The sequence below is a fragment of the Aspergillus melleus genome, assembly GCF_016097325.1.
Source record: "Aspergillus melleus strain CBS 546.65 chromosome Unknown contig1, whole genome shotgun sequence".
In the NCBI taxonomy this organism is placed as follows: Eukaryota; Fungi; Ascomycota; class Eurotiomycetes; order Eurotiales; family Aspergillaceae; genus Aspergillus; species Aspergillus melleus.
The window spans coordinates 2,664,200-2,688,979 of NW_025763370.1; the positions used below are offsets into that span (position 1 = coordinate 2,664,200).

Genomic DNA, 24,780 nt, shown 5'->3' on the forward strand with positions numbered 1-24,780 from the left:
GTAGTCTCGTCCGCGATGGACCCCGAGGTAATGCTCAGCACATTTTATTCCAGAAAATTTTCAGGGACTGAGGACGGACTCGGTAGGTCAGATCGGGGGTCCTACACCCCGCAGGTTCTTACTTTGTAATCCCCCGCGGTACCTATCACTTATCGATATCCGTATCAGGCCTCGATCTCTCATCCGCATCGAAGAGTTCGTGTTTCTCGAATCGGGGTGAGTTATTGATCCAGCTCCAGAAGGGTTGTTATTCTTTTCGCTTTTCACTTTCCAGCGGATCGCCACTGAGTTTGACGAGGCCAACACTAAAATGCACTAAGTTATCTTACAATACCACTTCGTACCGATACAGGCGCAGACTCCCGTGACTTTGGGCGTAGCTTCATTGGGGAAAGCGCGATGGGACATTAAATATGCATGCGAGTGAGAGAAAAAAAAATGCATGAATTGTAAACCGGGAATTGTCATCCAGATCAAAGGTTTTTATAAGATTAATTAACAAATCATAATACAGCATTCTGATTTAATATCATCGAGCTACTCGTATTACTAGTCTGGCCTTTTTTTCCTTTTTGTTTTTCCTTTTTTTGCCCACCGGCAGCCCAATTTCCAGAAGGAAGCCCGTGCTCCGTATATAGATGGTTTCTCGCCCTCCAACCTTGGTTTCCTCATTGCCATCTTTCCCTCTTCCACCCTTTCCTTCTCCTTTTCTTTCCTCTTCTCCCTCCCTCTCTGTTCTCTCTTCTTTGCACCTTCTTCCCTCTTCCTCTTCCACCATACCCTTCATTCACTCCCTCTTCCTACAATCAGGAATCCAAGGCCATCTAGGCTCTGTTTCTCTGTCTACCGATTCCGGTACAGGACAAACAAATATTCTTCCCCCAAACTCTTCAAAATCAGGGCTTCTAAGTTTCCTGATATTATCTTTTTTTCTTGAATCCCTGTCATCTCAGGTCATTCGAGCTTCCCAAAGCTTGGGCTTCCTTTTTGATCTATACATCAACTTTTCGTTGTCTATTTGCACAAATTCGTCCAGCAGAATCTCAGATTATCGTTACAATCAGTCGTACGGCACACAGCTCAGTAGGAGCATCAGCAAACCTGCTTCGCCAACACCTTTGAACGACATACCATTCGGCCAGAGCGACTGCATTGCCCTCTTTGCCATCGTCCCTAGCGCCAATCAACCAACGGTTTACCACCTCCCCCGGAATCAACAGCCATTGCGCCTGCATTTCGGAATTTTTAGCTCCGTTTGCGACTTATGACCCTTTGAGCGCCCCAGGACTCGAGATTTTCGATTCCAACATAGCCGTTGCGACTCATATCGAAGAAAGTAGCAATTAGCCTTACCCAAGGCCCGCCAGTGACCCCGGTGCTTTTCCCTGATATCCCACCCGCAGCTGTATCGGCCCTCGAAGAATTTCCCAGCACGCGCCAGATCATCTCCCCTAGCAGCAAAACGAACCGGCACCATGAAGTTTTCCAACCCTTTCCAGAGGCATGACCATCACAACTTTCCCGGCGTTGTGATCCCTCTCGCCAATGCCCCTTCGCGTTCCAGCCCGAGCCCGAGCCCGTCTCCGGTAGACAAGAAACTTGGCCCAGATGAGAAAGCTGACGACAGGAGTTTCGACCACGCTGCCTCCGAGAAGGGCATTGGTCCCGTTCCTGAGTATACACATCTGACCCTTGAAGCGTTGCGTGCTGAAGTCGAGTCCGACATCGCCGCTTCGGGTCACGATAGCGCCTATGACCGTATGTTCTAGTTGCCCATGGAATAGCTCTGCCCTGATTGTTTTTCACGGGGCTTGCTCGCTTTATACTTCCAAATTCCCTTCCCCACAGTCTGCCATTGGCAGTCAGTCGCAAGTCGCGGATCTAATCGTTCTCATACAGGCAAAGCGAAAGTAATCAACAGAGCTGTTCAGGATATCGGCATGGGCCGTTATCAATGGGAGTTGTTCGCTCTCTGTGGATTTGGCTGGACCGCGGACAAGTACGTGAAACCCTTCTGGTGAAAACCAAAGCACAGCACTAACATGAATTTTCCAGCCTTTGGTTGCAGGTAAGGCATCTCTGGAGTCGATGTAGATTGGAAGAATATGCCTCACTCACATATTTAGGGTGTTGCTCTAACTCTGACGCAATTGTCCATGGAATTCGGCGTTTCGGATGACCGGGTTCGGTTTACCACCTGTGCGCTGTTCCTGGGTCTTTGTCTGGGTGCTTCATTCTGGGGTATCGCATCCGATGTGATCGGACGTCGTCCCGCCTTCAACTTGACTCTTCTCATCACTGGCGTGTTCGGTCTGGCCGCCGGTGGTGGTCCGAACTGGATTGGGTATGTATTCAATGGCCTCGAGGTCCCCTAGTCCGGTACTGGCTATAAGCGGGATACTAATGTCGATTGGATAGAACCTGCGCTTTGTTCGCTTGCTTGGGACTGGGTGTCGGTGGCAACCTGCCCGTTGACGGCGCTCTTTTCCTGGAATTCTTGCCATTTGCATCTGGAAACCTCCTGACCATGCTGAGCGTCTGGTGGCCGGTGGGTAACCTCATCGCCAGTTTGCTCGCATGGGCTTATGTCCCTAACTTCACTTGCGAATCCGGTCTTCCTGCCTGCAACCAGGCCGGTGCAGGCGAACAGTGCTGTCGCAAGGAGGACAACATGGGGTGGAGATATCTTGTCTTGACCCTGGGTGCTATTACCTTCGTCATGTTCATCTGCCGGTTCTTCTTCTTCCACTTGTACGAGTCTCCCAAGTTCTTGCTGTCCCGTGGCCGTCAGGAGGAAGCCGTCGCAGCCGTTCATGGTATCGCCTACAAGAACAAGTCCAAGACCTGGCTCACCGCGGACATCCTCAACGAGATCGGTGGATACCCCGAGGAGAGCGCGCCGCAGACACTTTCGAACAAGCAAATTGCCGAGAGATACCTCTCCAAGTTCTCGATGCAGCGCATCGCTCCTCTTTTTGCCACCAAGAAGCTTGGAATGACCAGTATGTTTTCCCGCGGTTGCTCTTTTCCACTGTCTTTGCTAATTAACATGACTTGTAGCCATTCTTCTGTGGTTCTGCTGGGCCACTATCGGTATGGGGTACCCTCTCTTCAACGCCTTCCTTCCCCAATACATCAAGAGCGCCGGTGGCTCCACCGAGCAATCGACCTACACCGTCTACCGGAACTACGCCATCACTTCCATTGTCGGTGTCCCCGGCTCCATCCTCGCCTGCTACACCGTCGATATCAAGTATGTCGGTCGAAAGGGCACCATGGTCATTTCCACCATGATCACCGGTGTCCTCCTCTTCTGCTTCACGGCGTCCACCAACCCCGACGTCCAGCTCGTCTGCTCGTCCCTAGAAGCCTTCTTCCAAAACATCATGTACGGCGTGCTGTACGCCTACACACCGGAGGTATTCCCCGCCCCGAACCGTGGTACCGGTACCGGTATTGCTAGCTGCATCAATCGGATCGCTGGACTGTGCGCCCCTCTGGTGGCCATCTACAGCGGTAGCGGGAACGTCAATGCGCCTATCTACGCGTCAGGAGCTTTGATGCTGGCTGCCTTTGTGGCTATGTGTTTGCTTCCTATCGAGACGCGCGGTAAGCAGACACTGTAAAATCATTTACGAACGGGAGCAGGATGAATGTGATTCTTTTCTTTTGGATATTCTCATCATTGTTTCTTTTTTTTTTTTACTTTCGATTCATGTTTATGATTATGCTGGACCAGCGATGAATGTCTTATGACTCGCCTGATACCATTCTTGTGACTTTTTTTTTCTATTTTGTTCTGTTGTTTTTTTTTTAAACCTTGCATTGAACGCATGTTATGTTTCTTTCTGTTCTGTTACATACATTTTCCCGCATCTAGCTACTCTATCAGATTTTTCAGATATTAGCTACCTACTTGCATACATTATGGTTTTCCCTATGACTACTTATGTGTATGGATTGATTGATTGATTGATTGATTGATACATACATATCTACGAATCTAAAGGAACATGGATTTTCAACGAAAACAGAAACATCTTAACAACTAACAAGCCCTATTCTTCTATTCGTTGTTTTTATTCTGTGTTGCAGTCTTGTCTTTTCTAGTGTAGGTCACATGGATGGATCTGTGCATGTCGGAACCATATGTTAGGAATGGGGTTTGATTTGCATTAAGTACAATATCTAAGAGACGTTTCTTGATTTCAAGAATATGTACATGTACGTGCACGTCTATATGAAGTATAAACTGGATAGATACACCCATACACATCAAGGTGAAGGTGAAGGTGAAGATGAAGTAACAAGACCAGATAAGTAGGTGCCTTGGGGACAAAAACCCAAGTCTAAGGATCGATCGACCGAACACATTATGTCCATACACATTACTGTCCAGATCAAAGAAACAGACCAAATCATGCGAGCGCGGCCAAACTGTAAGCCCAAACACGAGCACAAGCATAAATGAAGATGTATATATATCCAGTGTATCTGCTGGGTTTTCAGACAGAACGAACCGAGGAATGAAGACAGAAAAGATGAAAGCATCTGGAACCTTTATATATATGGTCCGTGTGTGATTCCTCCTATGCATGCTATAGAACAGACAACACAAAGAGAAAACGAGGATGGGATGAACATGAAAAGATAGAAAAACAATTGCATAAGACATGCTTCGCCCAAGCCCTGAACCCAGAATGATAAAAGAAAAAGAACCTAGTGGAGAGACAAGTCACAAGATATCAGGAACAAACAACACCCGAGATAAGAAAAGGGAAAAAACGGAAAGCGACCCGGTGAAGACTACCGCCCAGTAATCCCAAAATAGTTCATGGCCCATCGCTCACATTTCATAAACATAATCCCATCGTTGATGCGTGTAAATGAACAAAAAAGATAAAAAAAAGAAAACGAGGTATAAGAGACGAAGGAAAGCGACAAAATGATTGATATGACAACTCAGCTAACCGGTTGATGCCGTCTAGTTCTCTTTTCTAGCAACGAAGCATTGCCCAAGTTAAGCTCGAATGGTTGCCGCGCTGACCGAGCAGCCTTCTGCTTTGCAGCGGCGGCAACCGCAGGACTATGTTGTCCATAACCCTGTTGCTGTTGTTGTCGAGGCTGGTGCGCTTGCCGAGCTTGCGCGGCGTGACTGGGAGGAGCGGCACCGAGGTTGGTCGATCGCAACTTGGCTTCCATCATCGCAACATCCTTTGCCTGATTGGTGCTCTTGTGGACCTTGGAAGGAGGATACTCGTCCTCCGGAATGCTTTGATAGGCGATGTCGGCGTCGTCGTCGTCGTCGCCATAGTCTTCATTAAGCGGGTTCAGTGCGGATTGGAATCCGGCCGTCGAGTTGGCACCACGGTAGACGTGCTTGAAGTTCTTGCGTCGCTTCGCTTCCTCTTCCTGGCGGTGGACGGCATAACCAACGTCGAAAACCTCGCGGAGGTTGATCGCACCTGGAGATCGGAAATCCATGGGACGCTCCAGCCCGGCAGAGGGAAGGTCTCCAAGGCGCGCGCTTGCGGGCGCATAAGGGGCCTGATCCGCCCCGACGGCGTCCAAAGGTCCTTGCTGTGGCTGGCGGGTGCTGAGGGGAGTCGCTAGTGGGGGCGCATCCTCGGCAGCGCTCGTTTCCTCGTTGCTTCCACGGATCCATGGGTGAGCAAGGAACTCTTTGATGGTAAACCGCTTGACGGGATCCACCGTCAGGAGGTGCGAGACCAGATCCTGCGCCGATTTGGAGATGTCATCCCACCAAGGCGACAGGAAGGTGTACTGACCCCGGGCCACCTTTTCGGTCAAAACCTGAATGCTCTCGTCGTAGAAAGGAGGGAAACCGCAGAGGAGGGTGTAGAGCACGCAACCGAGGGCCCACATGTCGACACTCTTAGAGTATCTCTCGTCCTTGACGATTTCGGGGGCGGTGTAACCGACAGTACCGCAAGGGGTCATCGTTTGACTATCCCAGATGACCTTGGAGAGACCAAAATCGGCGATCTTGATCTTTCCAATCCCGCCAGCGCCCTGACCGTGAATGAACTCACCCTCGTCCACCTTGTCTTCGTCGCCGGGCTGACGAGGTTTGGGGTGCTTGCTCGGAACGAAGGGGATCGGGTAGAAGAGAAGATTCTCGGGTTTGATGTCCCTGCAGGAAGATGACAGTCAGTCGCATTAATCTCCAATGGCACAGAAAGAGAATATGAGGACAACGTACCGATGCACCACTCCGGACGTCTCGTGAAGATACTCAATCGCTTCAGCAACCTGAACGATGACATGTCGACTAAGGTCCTCGCTGAAGTACGTTAACCGGACAATCTGGTGGAACAATTCGCCTCCCGGGCACAATTCCAGCACAATATAATAATATTGGGGCGATTCGGAGAAGTTCACGAGCTTGACGATGTTTGGATGGTCGATCTGTCGCATAATCTGTACTTCTTTGAGGATGTTGGCCCGCTGCGAACAAGTTAGCCAAGAGTACCTTGTATGAGTTTTGGAAAGCAGCAACGGAGCATAAAAAGACGATATAGATTATGGCGTGGGCGACGAGTATGCGAGGGGTGCAAAGAATCAGATAACGCAAGAAGAGAGTTGAAGAGGTATGCTCCTCAGGATTTGCGCACCTCGGCCGCTTTGGGCTTCTTTTTCAATCCGGGGTGTAGGAAGTCGTGCTAAAAGTTACATTGGCGACAAAGTTCGAAACATACGAAGCAGAGCCACGAAAGGGACCAAGAGAACATGAAAGCAGAGCCAGCGACGAAGCGAACCGGAAACAGAAGAGGGAATACATGAAATGATGATGGCGGTAGGGCAGAAGGACCAGAAGGACCGGACGGGTGGCTTGAACCTACCTGATTGCTGTTCATTTCGAATTTCCGGACGACCTTGATGGCCACCTCGTCATATTCGCCGGTGGTATCTTTCGCGCGATACACATTGCTGAAAGCGCCGTCGCCCATCTTCTCCAACAGGATCCATCGTTCGAGGCCCGGATAGCGAGGCATCTTGGAGCGGACACTCTTTTCCTCGGCGACGATCTGCTCGATTTCGGCGTCGCGAGCACGACGGGATTGCGGTTGCTCGGGAGACTTTTGGGCGGGCTGAGGCTGGGCCTGACCCAATTTGCTGTCGATGGCATCGAGGTTCCCGGCGGCGGGAGGGTAGGAGCGCTGGGGCTGACGTTGTTGCTCGGCATGGATGGGGGAAACGTTGGTGGTGGGTTCGGCATGCGGCGTCACCAGGCGAGCCTGTTTGCCATGACGTATGAAATTCTTAAGATTCTGGATGGTACTCATGCTGAGTAATCCCCCGTCGGGTGAGACAAGAGAGAAACAGAGAAGAGAGAGAGAGAGAGAGAGGGAGGGCAATGACGATGACGGGGAGGGGAGGCGGGGATCACAAGCGTAGGTAGCGTCGGGCAAACAAAGCAGTTCAGGGAGATTCAGTCGGTGGAATTTGAAATCTCCAGAGAAGTGTTTCTTTGTCACTTTTCTTTTCGGACTGACAGTGTCTTTCAGCTTTCTAATCCACTAGAATCACAGATGTCGTCAGAGTGAGGAATGATCGACTGTCAGACTGGGAGGAAAGGAGGAGAGGAGGAGAGGAGGAGAGGAAGAAAGGGAAAGTGAAAGAGATGCGATCCTAGAAGCAGAAAAAAGGAAAACCAACGGCAATTCAGCCAGCAGCCGGGGGGACGGACGAGGGCGAAACTAAATTTAATTAAGCAGATGGTGGGGGAAGGAAGTGACGGAAGTGGGAGGCGGACATGCTTTTTTTTTCCTTTTTCCCTCTCTACCCAGTACTACTGAATAGTACTTACTCTCTTACGGAGTAATGATGATGCTGCTGGGTCATGGCCAATCCTGGGAAAACCGGATTTCCCAATCACCTTCCCTTCCCTATATCATTCTTCCCTCTGGTCTCTGCCTCTCCCTTCAGTTTTCCCTCGACCAAATTAAAACTTCCCCCAAATCGCATTCATGACGTCGGCGGATCGACCACTTCGGAGCCGACCCGGTTATGTCATTGGCTGACTCATCCCTCTGTCTTCTGCTGTTCGCGTCTACAGCAGAAGATCGAGTACTTCCTCTCCACGATTGATCAAATTCTCTACCTAATTCACTATAGATTTCTCTCAAAGATCTAGATTCATCTTCTTCAGTCCTTCCGTCCTTCCCAAGATCCGGATGAACCAACCCAAACCCAAAATCCGATTGTCGCCGAGCCAGACAATCCCCTTTTCCTTCAACCCGGTGGAGTGACGGCGTCATTCATCGTCATTGCCCCTGGTCAACCACTCAAAGCCCAGCCAAGCGAGATTGAATGATTGATTGGGCTGTATGTACGTCGACGATCCGGTCCTCTCCCAGAGATCTTTATTTCCCTCCTGACGGTTTGCGTTCGTCGCGTTCCATGGCATGCATTGCCTTTTCCCACAGGACGGAAGTACGGAGACCGTACTTACTGAGTAGTTACTCCCTAGAGTCTCTAGAATGTAGACGTGAATTCTCGATTCCACTTTTTACCCATCCGGCGGGATCTCTGCCGTACACACTACATCGTAGAGGACAAGAGGATGACAGGCTGGATTGGGGGCTGCTGCAGGGGTGGTCGCGGGCAAAAAAAAAAAAAGTCACTGGACTCCGATGGAAACTCCCCCTCGCCGGCGTCTAAATCGCCTTTTCTTTGCTCCTTCTGTCCTTCTCCCTTCCCCCCCGCACTTGTCTTATCTTCATCTCCCTCAATCATTCCCTTGCGATTCAGGAGATTACCAAGAATTTGAAGTGAACGGGAAAATAAATAGAATTATTTACACAAGAAAAGACATTCCCTGCCCGGTCGCATCTTCAACTCGCCCGGTTTGCCCTGGTTGGTCCCGGGGAAATGAATCCCTAGGTATCCACGACTTTGCAACGTGGAATCGCCCTTTCGTCTCGCCCCCTTCCTTGCCTCGTCGCACACCCTCTGTCGACTGTCGGGCCTTTTTCCTGGTCCAACGGGACCTCAAGCTAATTTCCTAGTCCGCTACTCTATTTTCGGGTCTTTTAGCCCACTGAATTGTCATTGCGCTGGTCTGGGTCCCGTCCGCCTCGCCTGGTGTGGGTAAGACGCGCCTCGCGAACGTTACACCCTTACGCTTCTTGAATTCGCTCCCTTGCCGATAACCTGCGCTGCTTGGGGGAGGACTTTCGGAAAAGAAGCAAACAAATTTCCCAGGGGTCACAAACATATTCAGAAATTTTAATTATCATTTTTTTTTTTGCCTCTTCTCCCCCACGAGTCAAAATATTGGAATATCCGACAGCTGTCTTCGTGTTGGTCTCCGTGGATGGAGGGTCCAGTTCAACCTACAGTTCGTCTGGCTTTCGTTATGCGACGTCAATCATCAACCTGGCCCATTATTATTTGAAACATCTTCTGTGTCATGCTTTAAACTCCGCTTAGTCCCCTTTCCCATTGTCCTTGGTGGTTTTAATGCACCAGTAGCCTCCTTTTACGTCTCCGCTGTCGATTCGCCCCGCGAGCTTCGACCTCATTTGGGTCGTTGGGCTGCCTTACCATGCCTGGCATTGGCCTCGCTGGCACGTCTCCAGCCTCGCCAGAACACTTGGATCGCCCGTTATTTAAGTCCCACAAGTCACTGCCTCGAAAATCCGATCTGGCGCCGAAGAATGACCAAGGCATCCACATATCCACCGACCAAAATGTCCCCCCTTCAAAAGGCGCTGCACTGGCTACGGCTCCCGCCCTCCCTCTAACTCCCCCCGGCGTGAGTCAAGACGAGACGCCTACCGCAAGCGATTCAGAACTGCCTCGGGGCGCTTCTTCTTCTTCTCATTCCGTGAATGATATTATGACACCTACCAAGCCCTCGCATCCCCCAACTCCCGAAACGACACCCCCAAGACTGACTCCCCACCGTCCGAGTATCAATCAGGTGGGTCAGACGCCTTCTTCGTCCCGAGCAGAGTCGTTCCAAACCGCCTACGAGACAATTTCCGACGGCGAAACCGAGACGCCTCGTCGCTCCTCTCATTCTCTTCGGCGCTCCACAAGGCAGAGAACGCCGTCGAAGAACGGGCCCTTGGAGCAACCAACTGAGGCAAGCTCCGGACGGAAAGCTCAGAAATCGGAAGACTCTGAAATGCCTGCCCCATCCTCTCGACGAAAGAAACGTTCGGGAGACCGTATCCCGATCGCGCTTGACCCGTCAGAGCCTACGAATCCTCCCCATGTCGAAGCGGATGCGAATACCCATGACAGTTTGGAGGTTCCGCGAACGCGCGTGAGCAGTCTGAGGGAGCGAGTCCACGACGTTCCCGGGCCTGACGCGAGCCCATCGATGGACCAATTCCGTGAACAGATCGGCTGGCCGTCTGGGGAACGTCCGGCGGACCCCGTCGACTTTGATGATACTCGCAGACACTCAGGCGTGTCCACGTCGTCGACCATCGAGGCCATGATCATCGACTCGCCTCGACCAACCAAGCGAACCCTCCGCCACAGCGAGAAGAGAGTTTCGTTGCGATCCGCCAGTTCCCCCGTCACGCGTTCGGAGCGTTCCTCGCTGGTCTCAAACCCGGATTCCCATCATCGTTTGGTTCACAAAATCGCGCGTATCACGGAGAACGACCGCAGAAGTATCGCATCGGATATCTCGGCCTCGGGAAGCTCAACCTTGGGGGTTCCTCAACAGCATTACGAGGTCGTTCCGGTGGTTGTCATTCCCGACCGACGCTCTTCGCTCAAGTCTTCGGCGTCGACAAGTAGAAACCCTTCAAAGACCAGCTCTACGCGGCGATCAAGTCGGCGTGCACCACCTACGAGCAGTCGACCGGGTTCAATCGATGCTCCTCGCACGAGAAAGCGCACCATGTCTGATTCAAGCGGCACGACTCGCCGCCCAAGTGTAGACTCCCGAGGCCGCAGTCTCACCCGGCCGGTCATTCCTCCCCGCAGCTCGTCCTTGTCAGCACCCACGAGCCAGAACAACTCCCGGTCCACGTCGCTCACTTCGGAGAGCCTGCGGAATCATACCCTGGCGATGGATCTCGAAGCGCAGAGCAAATCCGTCGAACCGCCGGTGGCTCCGGCGCCTGTGAAAGACGCTCGTGGTCCCGGCCTGGTCCCGGATGTCGCCCCGAAAACTCATTCTATCTTGATTGGCGTGGAGGATATGTCTCACTTACGTCCGCCGTCAGCACCTTTCACGGCTATCTCAATCCCCTCCTCATCCCCGGGGCCAGTCGAGATCAACGAAGCCACAACTGTCCTGTTCTTCCCTCACAATAACGAATCCCTGTTGCTAGTCAATCCGCAGATGCAGTCTGGACATCCGGCGCGCTTGCCCCGAATGGCCTATCGAAGCAGTCTTGGAAAACCGCGAACTCCTGAAGCGCAAACACCGGATAAGACCGATTCGGTTGAGATGGGCTCGCCGTTGAAGAATCCTCGCCGGCCACCGAAACCGCCCGTTCACAATTCCGACAATCCGTCGGTGCCGGTGGACGAGGTGGATCCTCAAGCGGGCGAACCGCAAAATACCCAGGACACCCATGACTATCCCCAGCCCGTTCCCCGACATGGCGCTCGGCGCTCTTGGCGTGTGCGGCCCGGATCTGAATCCTTCAATTCGTTTACGCGATCCCTGTCGTTGAAGTCGGCGAAGAATTGTAAATCCGGAAAAGAAATTGACGATAAGCTCCAACCATTCTGGCGACCTCGACGATTCTGGGAAGATTCCTCTGAAACGGAAGGCGATTCTCCTCGAGATGAGACTCCGCAGGCTGCTCGATCGGAAACAGACCAGGTGATCAAGAACTCACTCGGAATGCCTCAGCCGCGAGTGGCTTTCGAAGGACCGCCAATCGCTCGTCGCAGCCCCGACCCGAAACGACGATTCGACGGGACGACTGCCCGTCGGAGTGCCCTCGTGGGCAGCGGAGTGTTCACGCCCGAGGCCCTGTATTCCCAGACCTCGCTCCACCAGCGACACTTCCGATCCCTTTCGTGGTGGCGATTGCGGTTCCGCTTTGGCAGCGCACGAGACTTTCGTCGACGCCTGAGGCGCCAACTGCAAAGACGCGCGGAGGGCAAACGTGAAGCCCGACGAGAACGACTGAAGCAGAGCATCGGGGAGGCGGTTTTTGTGGATTCCAGCACCCAGACTCGGAGTATGATTCAGTGAGAGTTACCTGTGATTTGATGTTTATGTTTATGATTTGCTATGATTTGATGATATACCTTTGGGAAATAATGTTCTTGTTTATGCTTTGCTTTCCCTGTCTTGCGGTGTTTTGTCATGTTTCTGTTTCTGTTTCTGTTTCTGTTTCTGTTTCTGTTTCATTTTGTTCCTTGCAGTCTAACCTGCTACGTTTGATGAATTACGATGAATGAATGACCTGACAGACGATACGTGGGCATGAGGTATAAACGACGGTTCTACAAAGGTCGAGTCTTGGGCGTTCTGTTATGTTTTGTTCTGTCTATTCCGATGTACCATACAAATGGCATATGATATTATTTATACTACCATTGATCTATCTGATATGATTTGATCCAGTTTCTACTTCCCTATGGCCACAATAACAACCTCCCTTTCCTCTTCATACTTTATACATTCCCCCGTATCCTCCCCCTAACCGCCATCCCTCCAAACTCCGCCTCCCTCTCCCTCCTTCTCCTCTCTTCCTCCTCCGCCTCCTTCCTTCCCAATATCCTCCCTTTCCCTGTCCCTCCTTCACCACCATCCCCATCCCCTTCCTGATCCCTCCTCCTCATCTCCCCAACCCTCTTCATCCCCTCCCACACCCCCGGATCCAGAAACAGCTGTCCCGCGATCCCAACAATATCTACCTCTTGCGTGCGCGCCGTCGACGACGAGTCCATTTGCTCGCTGTCGGCCGTAGACCGAGAAGGAAAGAACGAGACCGATGCAGGAAGAGCGCTTGCGTTTAGCGAGTGGGGTTTCGAGTGTTTTGTTGTCTTCTGGAGGGATTGTTTTGTGCCGGCGTGCAGGAGGGAGTGAGGGGGTCGGGTGGTTTTGTATTTGCTGTTGGTGTTGGTGTTGGTGTTGCTGTTGGAGGGGGGCATTTCAATGGGATGGGATTCGATTTTTGTTTGGTTATAGGTGTGGAATTGTATATGTGTGTGTATATACTGCAACTGGTTCTATTTCAAGGTATCTTGGTGTTTGCGGGTGGATGTGTTATGAAGTAGGTATGGTAAGGTATGTAGGCTACAGTAGGTGTTTAGGTAGGTTGAGAACCTCCCAGCTGACACTCATCCAATGACGTAGCCTCGACTGGTCATGGCAGAATTCCACCGCCTAGAGTGTATAGATAGACAGCACTCATTGATTGCTTTCATGTGTTCAGGCCACGATTATAGCAATTCCCAAAACCAACTGAATTTCATCCAAGCAGTATCATAGCAGAGTGGCCGTACATGGTATCGACGAGGACATCAAGAATAAAAATAATAATAAAAACGCATCAACAAACAAAAACAAAAATCCAAACTCCATCGCTCCCTTTCACCTGATCTGATGGTGTCTGCGCTGTTTGGTATATGTACAGGTACAAATAAATTCAATCAATCAATCATGCTAACCCCGCATTAAGGTATTGAATAACGCCCAGTGACTGGAATTAGGTCAATGAGTCTTTCGTGTGGTAGCACAGGACAAGAGCGTGCGTCGTTCTAGGCTATCCCTTGAGTTTCCATCCCCGATATGGTGGAGTACGACGAGTAAGGCAAGTCTACTAGGCCATCCAGAAGCCAGTTCAATGGGTCGAAGACCTCGTAGTTGGGCTCCATGAATCCGCTGGGCAGAGCTCCGACTCCGTTGTTAGGCTGCACACCCAGAGTAGCTGGCGGGAGTAATGGGGCAGGGGCAAGGCTTGGATCTGCGGCAGATACCCCAGGAGTGGACGTAGATGTTTGGAGAACTCCAACCGAAGAAGATGCAGATGAGTCGGCATTCGAATCCGGATTCGTAGGGTTTTTTAGATAAGCTGGATTTCACGTTCAGTATCAGTTTGGCAGAAAGCAGTTTGGTTCTTTGGAGAATACCTTCGATGTTGCGGCCCTTGGTCCGCGCGTCCTCGCGCCATCGCCACACGGAATCATAAAGCAGAGACATGCTCATGCGGCACCGCACCTTCAACATTAACGAATCATCCATTTCAGGGTTGTCCGCCGGCTTGGGAGTTGGTGCGTTCCCCAGTCTCCACATCTGGGCCAAAACTTCCGCCAGCCGCTCAGGAAGGTCGTTGTTAGAGACGGACACGCCACGGATAGCCCAAACAGTTCGATTGAAAAGAGCCTTGGTGTATTCCATGTCGATGTGAGCCGCGAAGAAGCTCTTACATAGTTTAAGCAAGGTGCAGCCTGCCGCAACCAACATCTGATACACGTAATACGGTGTGTAGGAGAGCACGGGCCCGACCTCTGTCTCCAAGTTCATAGCAGCTTCCAAGAATGTTGTGGTGGCAACGTACAGCGCAAGTAGACGCTCTCTGTAACTCTTGGCAGTAGGATCATCGAAAAAGGCTGAGAGGTGAAGATGAAGATTAGAAGCGCGAAGATAGAGATTGGTGATACCTAAGTGGAGATTAGTCTGGTCCTTTGACAAATGATCAAGACTAGAACGTACAGTCATTCTGCGGCTTAAGCTGAGTTTCTAGTTCGTCAAAATCGCGGGACAGGAATGATATGAGAGACGACCTTTCTTGATCGCTGCATAGGCCGACAGGGTCACGCCGATTAGTGTACAAGGCTTTGGTGACTTTGTCGCAGAACTTCTCGATCTCAAGTCTAGGCTGAATGCCCTCGGGTAATTTAAAGTTTGGATCGATCAGGTCGCTTGACAACAAAGTCCAGTCATACAAGGTGGATGGCGGCTGTCCATATCCAGTTGCAACTCTGCACGTGTATTAACATAGAGCCACAGTGACCCGGGGGTGTAATACGCGACATACCTCTGCGCAACAACGTTGCAGATAGCCCATGTTCTCACTTTATCTCGCAGTTCCTCCTCAATCAATTCGACCCGAAACTTGCTGAAATCTTGGGTATGTGAGGGCCGATGTAGACCTAGCTGCATGGCAACCTGCATCATCATGCCACAAAGCATAAAGGTGGGATCGTTGGAGGTGCTGCTGGTGGGGAATGGCCACGTGCAAAGCAAGCATAGAGCTTTCACAACATGGTAGCTTTGCGGAATATCCGCTAGCGTGCTCCATACCAATCGTGAGACAGGACCTGCGAGAGAATTGAGAAGGTGTGTGTCTGCCGTATACCGACGTGCGCCAACACTGATGATGGTCCAAAAAAGCAACGGGCAGGCATTATAGTAGTCCTCCGGCGACTGTGCTCGGTCAAGGAAGGGGAGGAATGGGTGATGGAAGGTGAAGAACCTGCTCAATGTCAGCGAAGCGCGTCTCCAGAACGCCGAATCCACCGAGGCTTACAGATCAAATAACTCCGTCACTCTCTCCGGCACCACGGCAACATCCTCGATCCGTTTGAAGTGGTGATTTCCGTTCCGCATGTAGTTCGAGCCATCGAAGCCCGAGCGTAGATCCAAAAGTGACGCAACGGCTTCGTGAGAACCCATATACTGGTCCGAGGATATAGCAGAGGGCGTATGGTACATCGCGACCGGGCTGACTTGGGTGGAGGGCTCCTGCTTAGGAGTATGCTGGGTTGTTGGAAGAGACGACGGCGGTTGGGGCGGCAGCGTTGCGGCAGCGTTTGCCTGAGCATGGGCAATCTGCTTCCTCAACGCGACAATCTCTCGTTCCATCTCCGCATTTCGACTTCGCTTGCCAACCCGTTTGAAGTTGGATTCTATTTTACAGTCGAGCTTCAGGCGACGGCATCGGGAACAGTCCATCCACGGGTCTTGGCTCACATCACAACGAAGCTGGAGCAACAAAGAAATTGAGAATTAAACAGGAACCACGAGGGCAGAGAACCGGAAGGGAACCGAAAGAGAGACAGAGGGAAGGCTTACCTTCTGTTGCCGACACTCATTGCAAGCACGCTTTACAGGCTGTCTTTTCTTCTCCTCACGATTATCGATATCCTCAATGTCATCGACATCCACACTGCCGGGGGAACTATCTAAGCCGGCGACGGTGACATTGCGCTTCCTGGCCGGTCCCACGTCGGGTCCGCCAGTAGCTGAGACCGAAGGATGGCCAGCACCTCCCATCACGGGACTGGTGGCAGCAGAAGCATTATTCCCTGGGCTTAGTTCCAGATTGTCCCCCTGCAGACCCCCGCCTCCGATTCCGCTGGGTGATCCTCCGAACGACGCCAGGCTGGTTACGCTGCTGACCAGCAAAGAGGCCCGATCGATTTGCGGAACTAAGAATAGATTATCGAAAAAAAAATTGTTCACCAGTGGCTCACCACCACGCAGATCCGCCAGAAAGGGAATGGAGCAAGGCGTCAGGCAAAGAAAATACCCCAGAACCGGTTGCCGGCGTCTTTCTGACCGATCGAAAACGAGAACAGCGTTTGGGCAGGTGCAGCGAACGTCTTCAGGCCCCTCGATGAGTAACGAGTGGGGGAAGGCGAGAAATCCGATCTCGCTGTCACGTGATACAGATGGGGCCCACGTGATGATAAGAAGCCTGAGGCAGCCACGTGCCCGAGTGGATCTGACTAAGCCGCAGGTCGATCTGTGCAAGGCAGACGGTGATACCTTCTTTTATCCCATTCCAGTATGCATCGCCATCTGCAAAAGTACTCCTCTGTACTCCGTACACTCCGCGGTGTTTTTTTTTTTTCTTTTTTTCCAGAAACCCTAGATCATCCAAAACTATACCAATAAGCAACCCCAGATGACACCATGTCCAGCGATCCCTGCCTGATTGGCCAACGATCGCTTCCGGCGTGACGTTGATGGGATGACATCGTGGGGTTCATCCGAGGCTGTGTCCGTTGCCCCGTCAGCCTTGCCCCGTATGAACATCGGTTTTCGGACAAGAAATACGGGCCAATGCTTGTCGGGCAACAAGGGAAGCTTGACCACCTGCGAGTCACTGCCGCACCGTGGTCGTCAAATGAGACCCGTGGCTCTGTTCTTCACCGCAGGCTAGCCAACAAGTCCTCCCTGGTCCTCGTATTATGCTAATATCTGACACGAGTTTGACGTAGAGATATAAGGTCCCTTGTCACCCGCCTCCGTAGAATGCTCTATAATCCATCAGACCTGATTTACACCACACTTATGATTATCCGAACTCCCACATTCCGTTAAGCAACATGGAGAAAGCTTCTGGCGATAACCCCCCGTCCTACGATCAGATCGATGAGCAACCTGGGGCGGACATTCCGCCTTTGAATCTCTCGTCGAGCGCTGGGCCGGCCGTCTATACTACGGTCACTCAAGATGAGTGCATTGCCCATCTAAAATTTTTGGCTGCCCTTGCCGACCTACGTGACTCGATCGCTGGCATCAAGGATCTATTCTGTATCCATGACCCCAATCCAAGCGTGTTCGAGCAAGTGATCGACGAGGCGCGGGCGCGAGTGAAAGAGAAACGATGGGCTGTGTATACAGCCCGAGCCGTCGAGCGCTATACAGTCTGGTGGAAGACATGCGTTGCGAAAACCCATCCAACAATCTCAGTCAAAGACTTTGAGAGCAAGAGCTATAACACTATTACTGAGAACCATCAACGGCTCGGGTGGTCCCCGGAAACACTACCTCCTCTTGGTGAGTATCATATAGCTCTCGTTTCGGTGCTTGATATAGTGTGATTGCTGACAAGCGTTTGCGCACAGACGTACTAATGGTCTGGCATGCCCATATGTTGAACCCTAGATCTTTTCTCGAAGATTGCCTTCGGGATGGAAAAATGAGTTTCTGGGCCACCGGCTTTCCCTGGAAAGCCATCAATGCCTGCATCGGGAACAAGACCTTCGAATACGACCCAGGTCTCAAAGCGAGATCTACATTCACAGCGAAGACAGGGTTTGCATGGGACAACCTACACGACTCGTCGAGGGCGCTGGTGAAATGCCCCTCCTGCACAGGCCGCGTGTCTGTTTATTGGACTGACGGAGTAGTTACCGGACCAGTGGGCCAGATGTTCGAAGATTGGAAGGGGTTCGCGGACAAAGGTTTTAGGGAAACATGTCCGCAATGCGGCTATGAAATTGACCACGAAAAATTGAGGGTTGAAAAGTTCAGACAGGATATAACCAACCTAGTCAAACTGGATATGCCTATGCCCGGCACGCTATTCAACAATCGAGGCCATCCGGAGTCCCCCAAGAATTCAACAAACAGGCGTGAAACTCAGTGGTGCTTCCCCAATCGCCTAGTCAAAGCCGTCAGTGATGAACTGCTATGGTACACCAATGCCAGTTCGAGGCAGTGCATTTCTGTAGGAGCTCTGCGAAACAAGCTCGTATCCAGGCTCCTCGACAAAAAGGTCATGCGTGATAGCAACAGCCATCGCCTCCTGCTGCCAATCGAGAAGATGGCCTTTCGCCGAATGATGTCCCGCTACTGGGACAATCTCAGCCCATTCGCCCTGGACCTGGTCGGGGCTGTCATTCGACAGGGGACCTTCGTGCAGAAAATGGACAACATCGACTGGCTTCACTCGCCGACGGTCAAGGCCACCATGGGCCGGCTGATCAAGAAATACCGCATATTCTTCCACATCATGGCAGCCAACCCACGACATATGGCAGTTCCCACCCTCGATGTCGATCTCGCCTGGCACACGCACCAACTCTCTCCGTCGAGATACTATACATACTCTCTTCTCACTACCAACGAAGAGCGCCGGTACCCCGTCTTCATCGACCACGATGACAAGGTCGACGAGGAAAAGCTCTCGGATGGCTTCGAATGGACCAGCAAAATGTACAAGAAGCTCACCGCTGGGGAAATTTACAGCGAATGTACCTGCTGGTACTGTGAAGCCATTCGCGCCCCGGACATGCGCGACGGACTGTTCGTCACCAGCGCTACATCCAGGGCCCGCGAGGCGGCTGCCAAGCTGCACGATCGACCCGATATCTCGTCTCATCCGGACAAGAACCCCCATATCTCTACGCATAATGCCGTCCGACCCACGACAACGTCTCAAAGCGTCGATGCCCGGCATGTTAAGTACCTGAAGCTCCGCAGTAACTACGAAAAGGCCCGCCGTCGCGCTGAGAAACGGGAGTCCAAGGATGGCAAGAAACGTGAGAACCGGGCGTCGGACGATGGCCTTGCTTATGTTCCCGTCGTCTGGGGCTTCCCGGTCATGGTCCCATACTACGCGCCGTATGAATGCGATCCGGGCGTTCATTCCGGCGCCTACGCCGCGGATCCGAGCTGCATGAACACCGTTCCGGGGGCGTATGGGAACTGCGCGGCCGGAACATGCGGGGGCGGAGTCGCGGCTGGGAGCTGCACTGCGGCAGATGGCGGCAGCAGTGGTGGTTGCGGTAGTGGTGGTTGCGGTAGCGGAGGAGGTGGAGGATGCGGCGGAGGTGGAGGTGGAGGATGTGGTGGAGGTGGAGGGGGTTGTTAATTCCTGTGCTTTTTCGGCTTTTTGAAGCACTATATACCCTTTTGATATTGAATATACCCTAGTTTGTATTTTCGTTAATCCACTCATGCTATCCCTATTCTTATACTTTTACAACCATGCACAATCAGCCAAACTCTACGTTGCTCGCTACATATCTTTATGTTTTTACTCCTTTCTACCCGTCGCAGGCAGTGGGACAACCCAAAGTGTTACCCGCATTCGGAAATCCTCCAGGCGGTTACATCATCCACCTTCCTATCTATGCTTCTATATGCGTCCAGCACGTAATTCTTCCCCACAGACTAGACGCACACGATGTTTCATTTTTGTAGGAGGGACCAGACTCATAGACGTAATTCATTTGTTGTCGGCTCTATAAAACAACCATTCTCGTCCGGTATGGACCTGATACTACTCACCTACTTACAATAACTCTCTCTTTATTGAATGCTAGACAAACATCTCCCTATCTACCTACCCATCAGGTTCGCTCTCTCTACCCTCCTTTTCCCTTTAGTCCTGACCAAAACTAACGTACAGACAGGATGGACAAACTCAAAGCATCCTTCCAGTCGACCCTTGACTCTGCCAAGGAGAAGATCGGTGGTGGTAAGTCCTGATTCAACTCAACTCCACTCAGCATATCCCACGCTATCGATGACTGCGATGCGTTTCTATGTCAGAGTGTGTGTTCTTTCTGACTAACTGCTCCTATAGACGAGGCTATCGACAACGCCAAGAACCAGGCCAACATCTACTACAACAAAGGCAAAGACCAGGCCTCGTCGGCGGCTGATAAGGCGAAGGAGCAGGTGGATAACTCGTTTGGTGGTTCGAAGGCTGGTGATGACAAATAGATTGGAGATCGGTGCTCCTGTATGGCGTTAGGGTAGTTAATTAGGGATTGGAATAATTGACTGCTTAATCAATTAACTGTGCGAGTTGCAATTTGTTAGAGAGGTGAGAGGGAAGTGGATTTGACATACATTGGCCTAGTAAAAGGCGACAAGAAAGACAAGGCAAGACAATCTGGTAGAACAAAGATTTGAGATACAAAGAAGTCAATCAAACCGTTAGAACAATCTTCCCTCTCCCTGACCCTCCCCGTCCACTCGCCCTCTCATACGCCTCAACAGCCCTCCCAAGAGGATACCGATCCTGTACAAAAACCCTCAACTTGCCTTCATCCGCAAAGCGCGCCAGCTTCCCCAACGCAGTGTTACTCCCTTGCTTGATGAAAGACAAAGCCTTGACTCCATTGCCCGTCCCCGCCCCCGTGCCCGTTCCCCTGGCGAGTCCCTTCTCGGCATGCTCCCTCACGAAATCGAGTCTCGAGGTCTCCACCGAAATCAGACACCCTGAGGACAGATTCACGAGGTCCTAGCATCCAACTAACACGTCCCCGCCGACTGTGTCAATAATTATATCGTACGTTGTCTCGGTGTCTGTCTCTGTAGCTGTATCCGTGTTGATCCGATCCCGGCCTGCACGAAGAAGATCTGCATACTCAAGCGTCTTGTGGGCGCCTAGATCGCGCAGAAATGACGCATTGCGCGCATTCGAGCTGCTCGCCGCCACGACATGTAGACCGGCCACTCCGCCGGCGGCGCCGGTGAAGAGAATCGTCTGGCTCTGGCTCTTCGTGGGCGTGTTAGGCGCATCATTAGACTCAGACACAGGTGCAGATGCCGATGAGGACGGCAATGGAACACCCGCATGCACAAAGAGTGCCTCGTAAGCCGTTTGCGCGCTCAACGGCACAGCAGCCGCCTCCTCCCACGACAGCTTGGCGAGCTTCAACGCGATCTCGCTAGCCTTGACGAGGACGTAGTCAGCCCACGCGGACCCTCGATCGGCATGCGTCATGCCGAAGACCTCATCACCGGGCTTGAATGGGGAGTTGGAGTCGGAATACACGGTCGCCACGGTGCCGGCGAGGTCGTGGCCCGGGATGGCGTACTCGTGGGCGTAGGTCTCGGGCCATGTGAGGGCGTCGCGGACGACGGTGGTGGCTTTGACGCGGACAAGGATCTCGTCGGGCTTGGAGGGTTGGAGGATGGGGATGTTGGTGTCGAGGGTTAGGGCTGAGGTGGGGGCTGGGTTGGTGGGGGAGTACGGGGTAGAAGAGTCGCGGGAGGGGTGGAGACGGATGGCCTGCACGTTGTCTTCTGGGTCGGATTTGTGTGACTGAAGAGGATAGACGGGAGAGGGTAAGGGTGGGAATGGAGATATAAGGAGAACATTAGGTGTAGTGTCGAGGTATAAGGGTTTATTTATGCGGAGCACCTCATGCCATAGAAACAAATGGGGGGATTCGCCATCAGACCTGACTTATCTTCACCAGAGCATTGATCAAATTGGAGTAGGATGAAGCTTGTCTTTCGCATAGAATTGCCGACGATGGTCTAGAGCTGACTACGGTGCTACGGCCTGAAACAGTGGCATCAACCGTGATATTCAATCCGAGTGAAATCAAACCAATCCGGTACTACGATCCACATCCACACACGTCACCTGGGTATATGCAACAAAAGCAAGTTTCAAAGACAGAAGGTATAAAAAAATACACAAGGAGCATGTCTTAACTATAAAACAAAGCAGACCGATCCATCCGCCTACATCACGACACATTTAGTCCGCCTCTTGCTTCTCTCGTGGATGGTTCGCTCATTCCACTCTTCGATCCGTCTTCTCCAGAGATCATTGGACGGCTCGGAGCTCAAGGAAAGAGTTGGGTCAGTGGACGCACGACGATTCAAGGGCACAATGTTTGCCGTTGACATCCGTAGATCCTGGGATTGCGAACGTCGGTCTATCGATCTGCGTTGCCCAGGGCGGAGCCACGTGTTCCTCATAATCTCCGGAGACTCGTATTGAGGTTCGAAGGCCTGGAGATTAGGTGACGAGAGAGAAAATGGATAGTTTAGATTAGATGCCATGGTGGGAAGTGCGGGCACAGTATCTTCCTGGCCCTCTAAATCTTCTTCGACAGAGTGACCCATACCTGGTTCACGCTGGTCTGTTTGGCGTGGAGCCACCTGAATCGGGTCTTGTGAGATCTCAGCCGTGGAAGCGACCTGAACATCGTCGCGATCCTGTAGTGATGCGATATGACCAGCGGTTTGCGGCCGCTGCGGGGAGCTGTCCAGGCCTTGTAATGGAGGCACCGCGGGCACATCGGGTTCCTCGATGCTCTGCGTAAAGCGGCTTCCCGAATTAGTCCTCCGGCGCATAAAACTGCTATGCCGTCGAGTTTGGTCGTCGGAATCACGCGTGTTTCTTCTCGCGCGCGAGGCGAACCTAGAACCGGTAATAGTGCTGAGTCTTTGTAAGGAGGAGAGATTCGGCATGTCCTCTGTTGAACTGTTCAGACGCGTGGTTTGAGATCTGTGAATTTGAGGTGACGATGCACTAGCTCCCGTGGGAAGAAGAGTTCGCCTGAGACTCTCCGGCAGCGGCCCGTCGGGTTCGCGGGAGTACGGGGGCGGCGGAGGGACCCAATTATCTGCGTCGCTTTCATGAGGGACCTGGAAGAGGGGAGGAATCCGCCTGTCGTCGTACATCCGACGGCCTTCATCTCGGTACCTCGGATTATACCGTCCCCGGCTTAAGGCCGCAGCCGTAGCAGCACGGCGCAATGTATCGTGAGACCGAGGTTGAGTATTATCGTAGGGGCTATCTGGCACTGGGGGAAATTCGCCATCTCCAGCATCGTTCGAGGAGCCAGACAGGTAGGAACTATTGCGACGCAGATTCAATGGGGAGACTTGATACGTGGGAGAGGCAGCAGGGTATGACTCGCGGGCAGCATGCCGTGCACGAAGAGGATTGCCACGTTGCAATCGTGTCCTTCTTCGCTCTAGTTCAACAGCAGTATCCATGCTAGCATTTGGTTCATTCAGCATCTTAGGCTCGGCCTCTCCAATCTCAATACTGAGCTCGGTCACATCTCCGTCGCTAGCGGACCGCGTAAAGTCGAAGAGAAGTACCCGTCCTCCATCTACCGGAACATCTTCCTCGCCAAAGCTCGGAGGATTCACGCCGCCCGGGGCCACCGCCACTAGCCTACGGTGGGACGACGCGCCGTCGAGTTGCTGTACCCAACGGGCCGCGGTGATTCCAGGCACTTCGCTCATCTTATGGCCGTTAATAAGCATCTTAGGCCTTAGAATGGACTGCTGTAGTCGTGTCGAGCTATCCTGTACTGGGAAAGCCAAAGTCTCTACCTCCCGGGAATCCTCGCCATCATTCACTGTAGCGCGTCCTGCAGCAGAGGACGCGGCGGGAGCAATGTCCAGGCGATCTGGCAGCCCATACACCCACAATCCGGCTTCCTGAAATCCCAATGCAGCAAGCTCACCTTCGCAATCGACGGCTGGCAGCATGGAGGGCGGAGATTCTTGCGATCCACATGGAGACATGGGGCTCACAAAATACGTCGTACCGGAATTTGCATTGTTGGCCCCGATTGCTCGAAAGGCTCCAATCTCCTTGTCAAATCCAAGGATCCAGTTACCCTCGCCCTCGGCATGCATTGGGAGCAGGCATGCATGGCTATAACCTTGGATGAGGTCGGGAAAGAGGATCTGAGTTGTCCACATTCGAATTTGGGCGTCTCGTGCAGAATCGGAGTCCGGCTCCGTGTAAAACGGCACGGTGATGGTAACGAGTTCGCTATCATCATTATCGCTGCAAGAACCAAGTAGCATAACGCCATCAGACGAGAACGACAATGAATCGACTCCATTACAACGTACGGCTCGTCGTTCCGTTGCCAAGGCCCCCTCTCCGATTGCATACACCTCAATCCGGTCATCGTATGCGATGGCAAGAACTCCCCCCATCGGGCAGAGTGCCAAAGTTCGCGGCACATCATTCAACTGAAGTTCCTGGATATGTTTTGCCTCGAGAGGGGAAAGAGTATAGATGTGAACCTGGTGGCTGGAAGACACCACAGCAAGAAGAACACCATCATCCGAGATAGCAGCATCTAACGGACGTCGCCAAGTCTTCAACTCATGTCTCACAACAGCCGGACCATTCGCCACGTCGATGACCACGATTCGCGAAGAGCTGATGCATAGAACCAGCTGAGCATTGGGCGAGAAAGTAAAACGGAAAGCTTCACCCTGTGGGAAAGGCGTCGAGGAGCTCATAGACGTCGAGATGAGTTTGATCAATGTTTTCCGAGGTCGCAGAAAGACATCAAACGCATTGC

The 24,780-nt window shown here is 52.2% G+C and overlaps 9 protein-coding genes across 9 annotated transcripts; 4 read left to right on the plus strand and 5 right to left on the minus strand.

Annotated features, from left to right (window-relative positions):
• Positions 1-1,475: 1,475 nt before the first annotated feature.
• On the plus strand, positions 1,476-3,626 carry LDX57_000935 (putative sugar transporter; the record flags this gene model as incomplete). The annotated part of the gene is made up of 6 exons (XM_046082582.1): positions 1,476-1,758; positions 1,900-1,999; positions 2,056-2,068; positions 2,127-2,344; positions 2,419-3,002; positions 3,061-3,626. The coding sequence occupies 6 exons, from the start codon at positions 1,476-1,478 to the stop codon at positions 3,624-3,626; spliced, it is 1,764 nt and encodes a 587-aa protein (XP_045938539.1).
• A 1,336-nt stretch (positions 3,627-4,962) lies between these two features.
• srk1_1 (MAPK-activated protein kinase Srk1) lies at positions 4,963-6,438 on the minus strand (the record flags this gene model as incomplete). The annotated part of the gene is made up of 2 exons (XM_046082583.1): positions 4,963-6,154; positions 6,224-6,438. The coding sequence occupies 2 exons, from the start codon at positions 6,436-6,438 to the stop codon at positions 4,963-4,965; spliced, it is 1,407 nt and encodes a 468-aa protein (XP_045938540.1).
• A 245-nt stretch (positions 6,439-6,683) lies between these two features.
• Positions 6,684-7,307, minus strand: srk1_2 (MAPK-activated protein kinase Srk1; the record flags this gene model as incomplete). The annotated part of the gene is made up of 1 exon (XM_046082584.1): positions 6,684-7,307. One exon carries the CDS (start codon positions 7,305-7,307, stop codon positions 6,684-6,686), a length of 624 nt encoding a protein of 207 aa, XP_045938541.1.
• A 2,264-nt stretch (positions 7,308-9,571) lies between these two features.
• LDX57_000938 (uncharacterized protein) lies at positions 9,572-13,343 on the plus strand (the record flags this gene model as incomplete). The annotated part of the gene is made up of 2 exons (XM_046082585.1): positions 9,572-12,195; positions 13,310-13,343. The coding sequence occupies 2 exons, from the start codon at positions 9,572-9,574 to the stop codon at positions 13,341-13,343; spliced, it is 2,658 nt and encodes an 885-aa protein (XP_045938542.1).
• A 370-nt stretch (positions 13,344-13,713) lies between these two features.
• Positions 13,714-16,231, minus strand: LDX57_000939 (putative C6 transcription factor (Leu3); the record flags this gene model as incomplete). The annotated part of the gene is made up of 6 exons (XM_046082586.1): positions 13,714-14,027; positions 14,086-14,616; positions 14,669-14,937; positions 14,994-15,431; positions 15,486-15,940; positions 16,031-16,231. The coding sequence occupies 6 exons, from the start codon at positions 16,229-16,231 to the stop codon at positions 13,714-13,716; spliced, it is 2,208 nt and encodes a 735-aa protein (XP_045938543.1).
• Positions 16,232-17,289: 1,058 nt separating this feature from the next.
• Positions 17,290-19,562, plus strand: LDX57_000940 (uncharacterized protein; the record flags this gene model as incomplete). The annotated part of the gene is made up of 2 exons (XM_046082587.1): positions 17,290-17,743; positions 17,812-19,562. 2 exons carry the CDS (start codon positions 17,290-17,292, stop codon positions 19,560-19,562), a joined length of 2,205 nt encoding a protein of 734 aa, XP_045938544.1.
• A 545-nt stretch (positions 19,563-20,107) lies between these two features.
• LDX57_000941 (uncharacterized protein) lies at positions 20,108-20,419 on the plus strand (the record flags this gene model as incomplete). Its single annotated transcript, XM_046082588.1, has 2 exons — positions 20,108-20,171; positions 20,280-20,419. The coding sequence occupies 2 exons, from the start codon at positions 20,108-20,110 to the stop codon at positions 20,417-20,419; spliced, it is 204 nt and encodes a 67-aa protein (XP_045938545.1).
• A 523-nt stretch (positions 20,420-20,942) lies between these two features.
• On the minus strand, positions 20,943-22,140 carry LDX57_000942 (uncharacterized protein; the record flags this gene model as incomplete). The annotated part of the gene is made up of 2 exons (XM_046082589.1): positions 20,943-21,749; positions 22,132-22,140. The coding sequence occupies 2 exons, from the start codon at positions 22,138-22,140 to the stop codon at positions 20,943-20,945; spliced, it is 816 nt and encodes a 271-aa protein (XP_045938546.1).
• Positions 22,141-22,177: 37 nt separating this feature from the next.
• Positions 22,178-24,718, minus strand: LDX57_000943 (F-box domain protein; the record flags this gene model as incomplete). The annotated part of the gene is made up of 1 exon (XM_046082590.1): positions 22,178-24,718. The coding sequence occupies one exon, from the start codon at positions 24,716-24,718 to the stop codon at positions 22,178-22,180; it is 2,541 nt and encodes an 846-aa protein (XP_045938547.1).
• Positions 24,719-24,780: the final 62 nt, after the last annotated feature.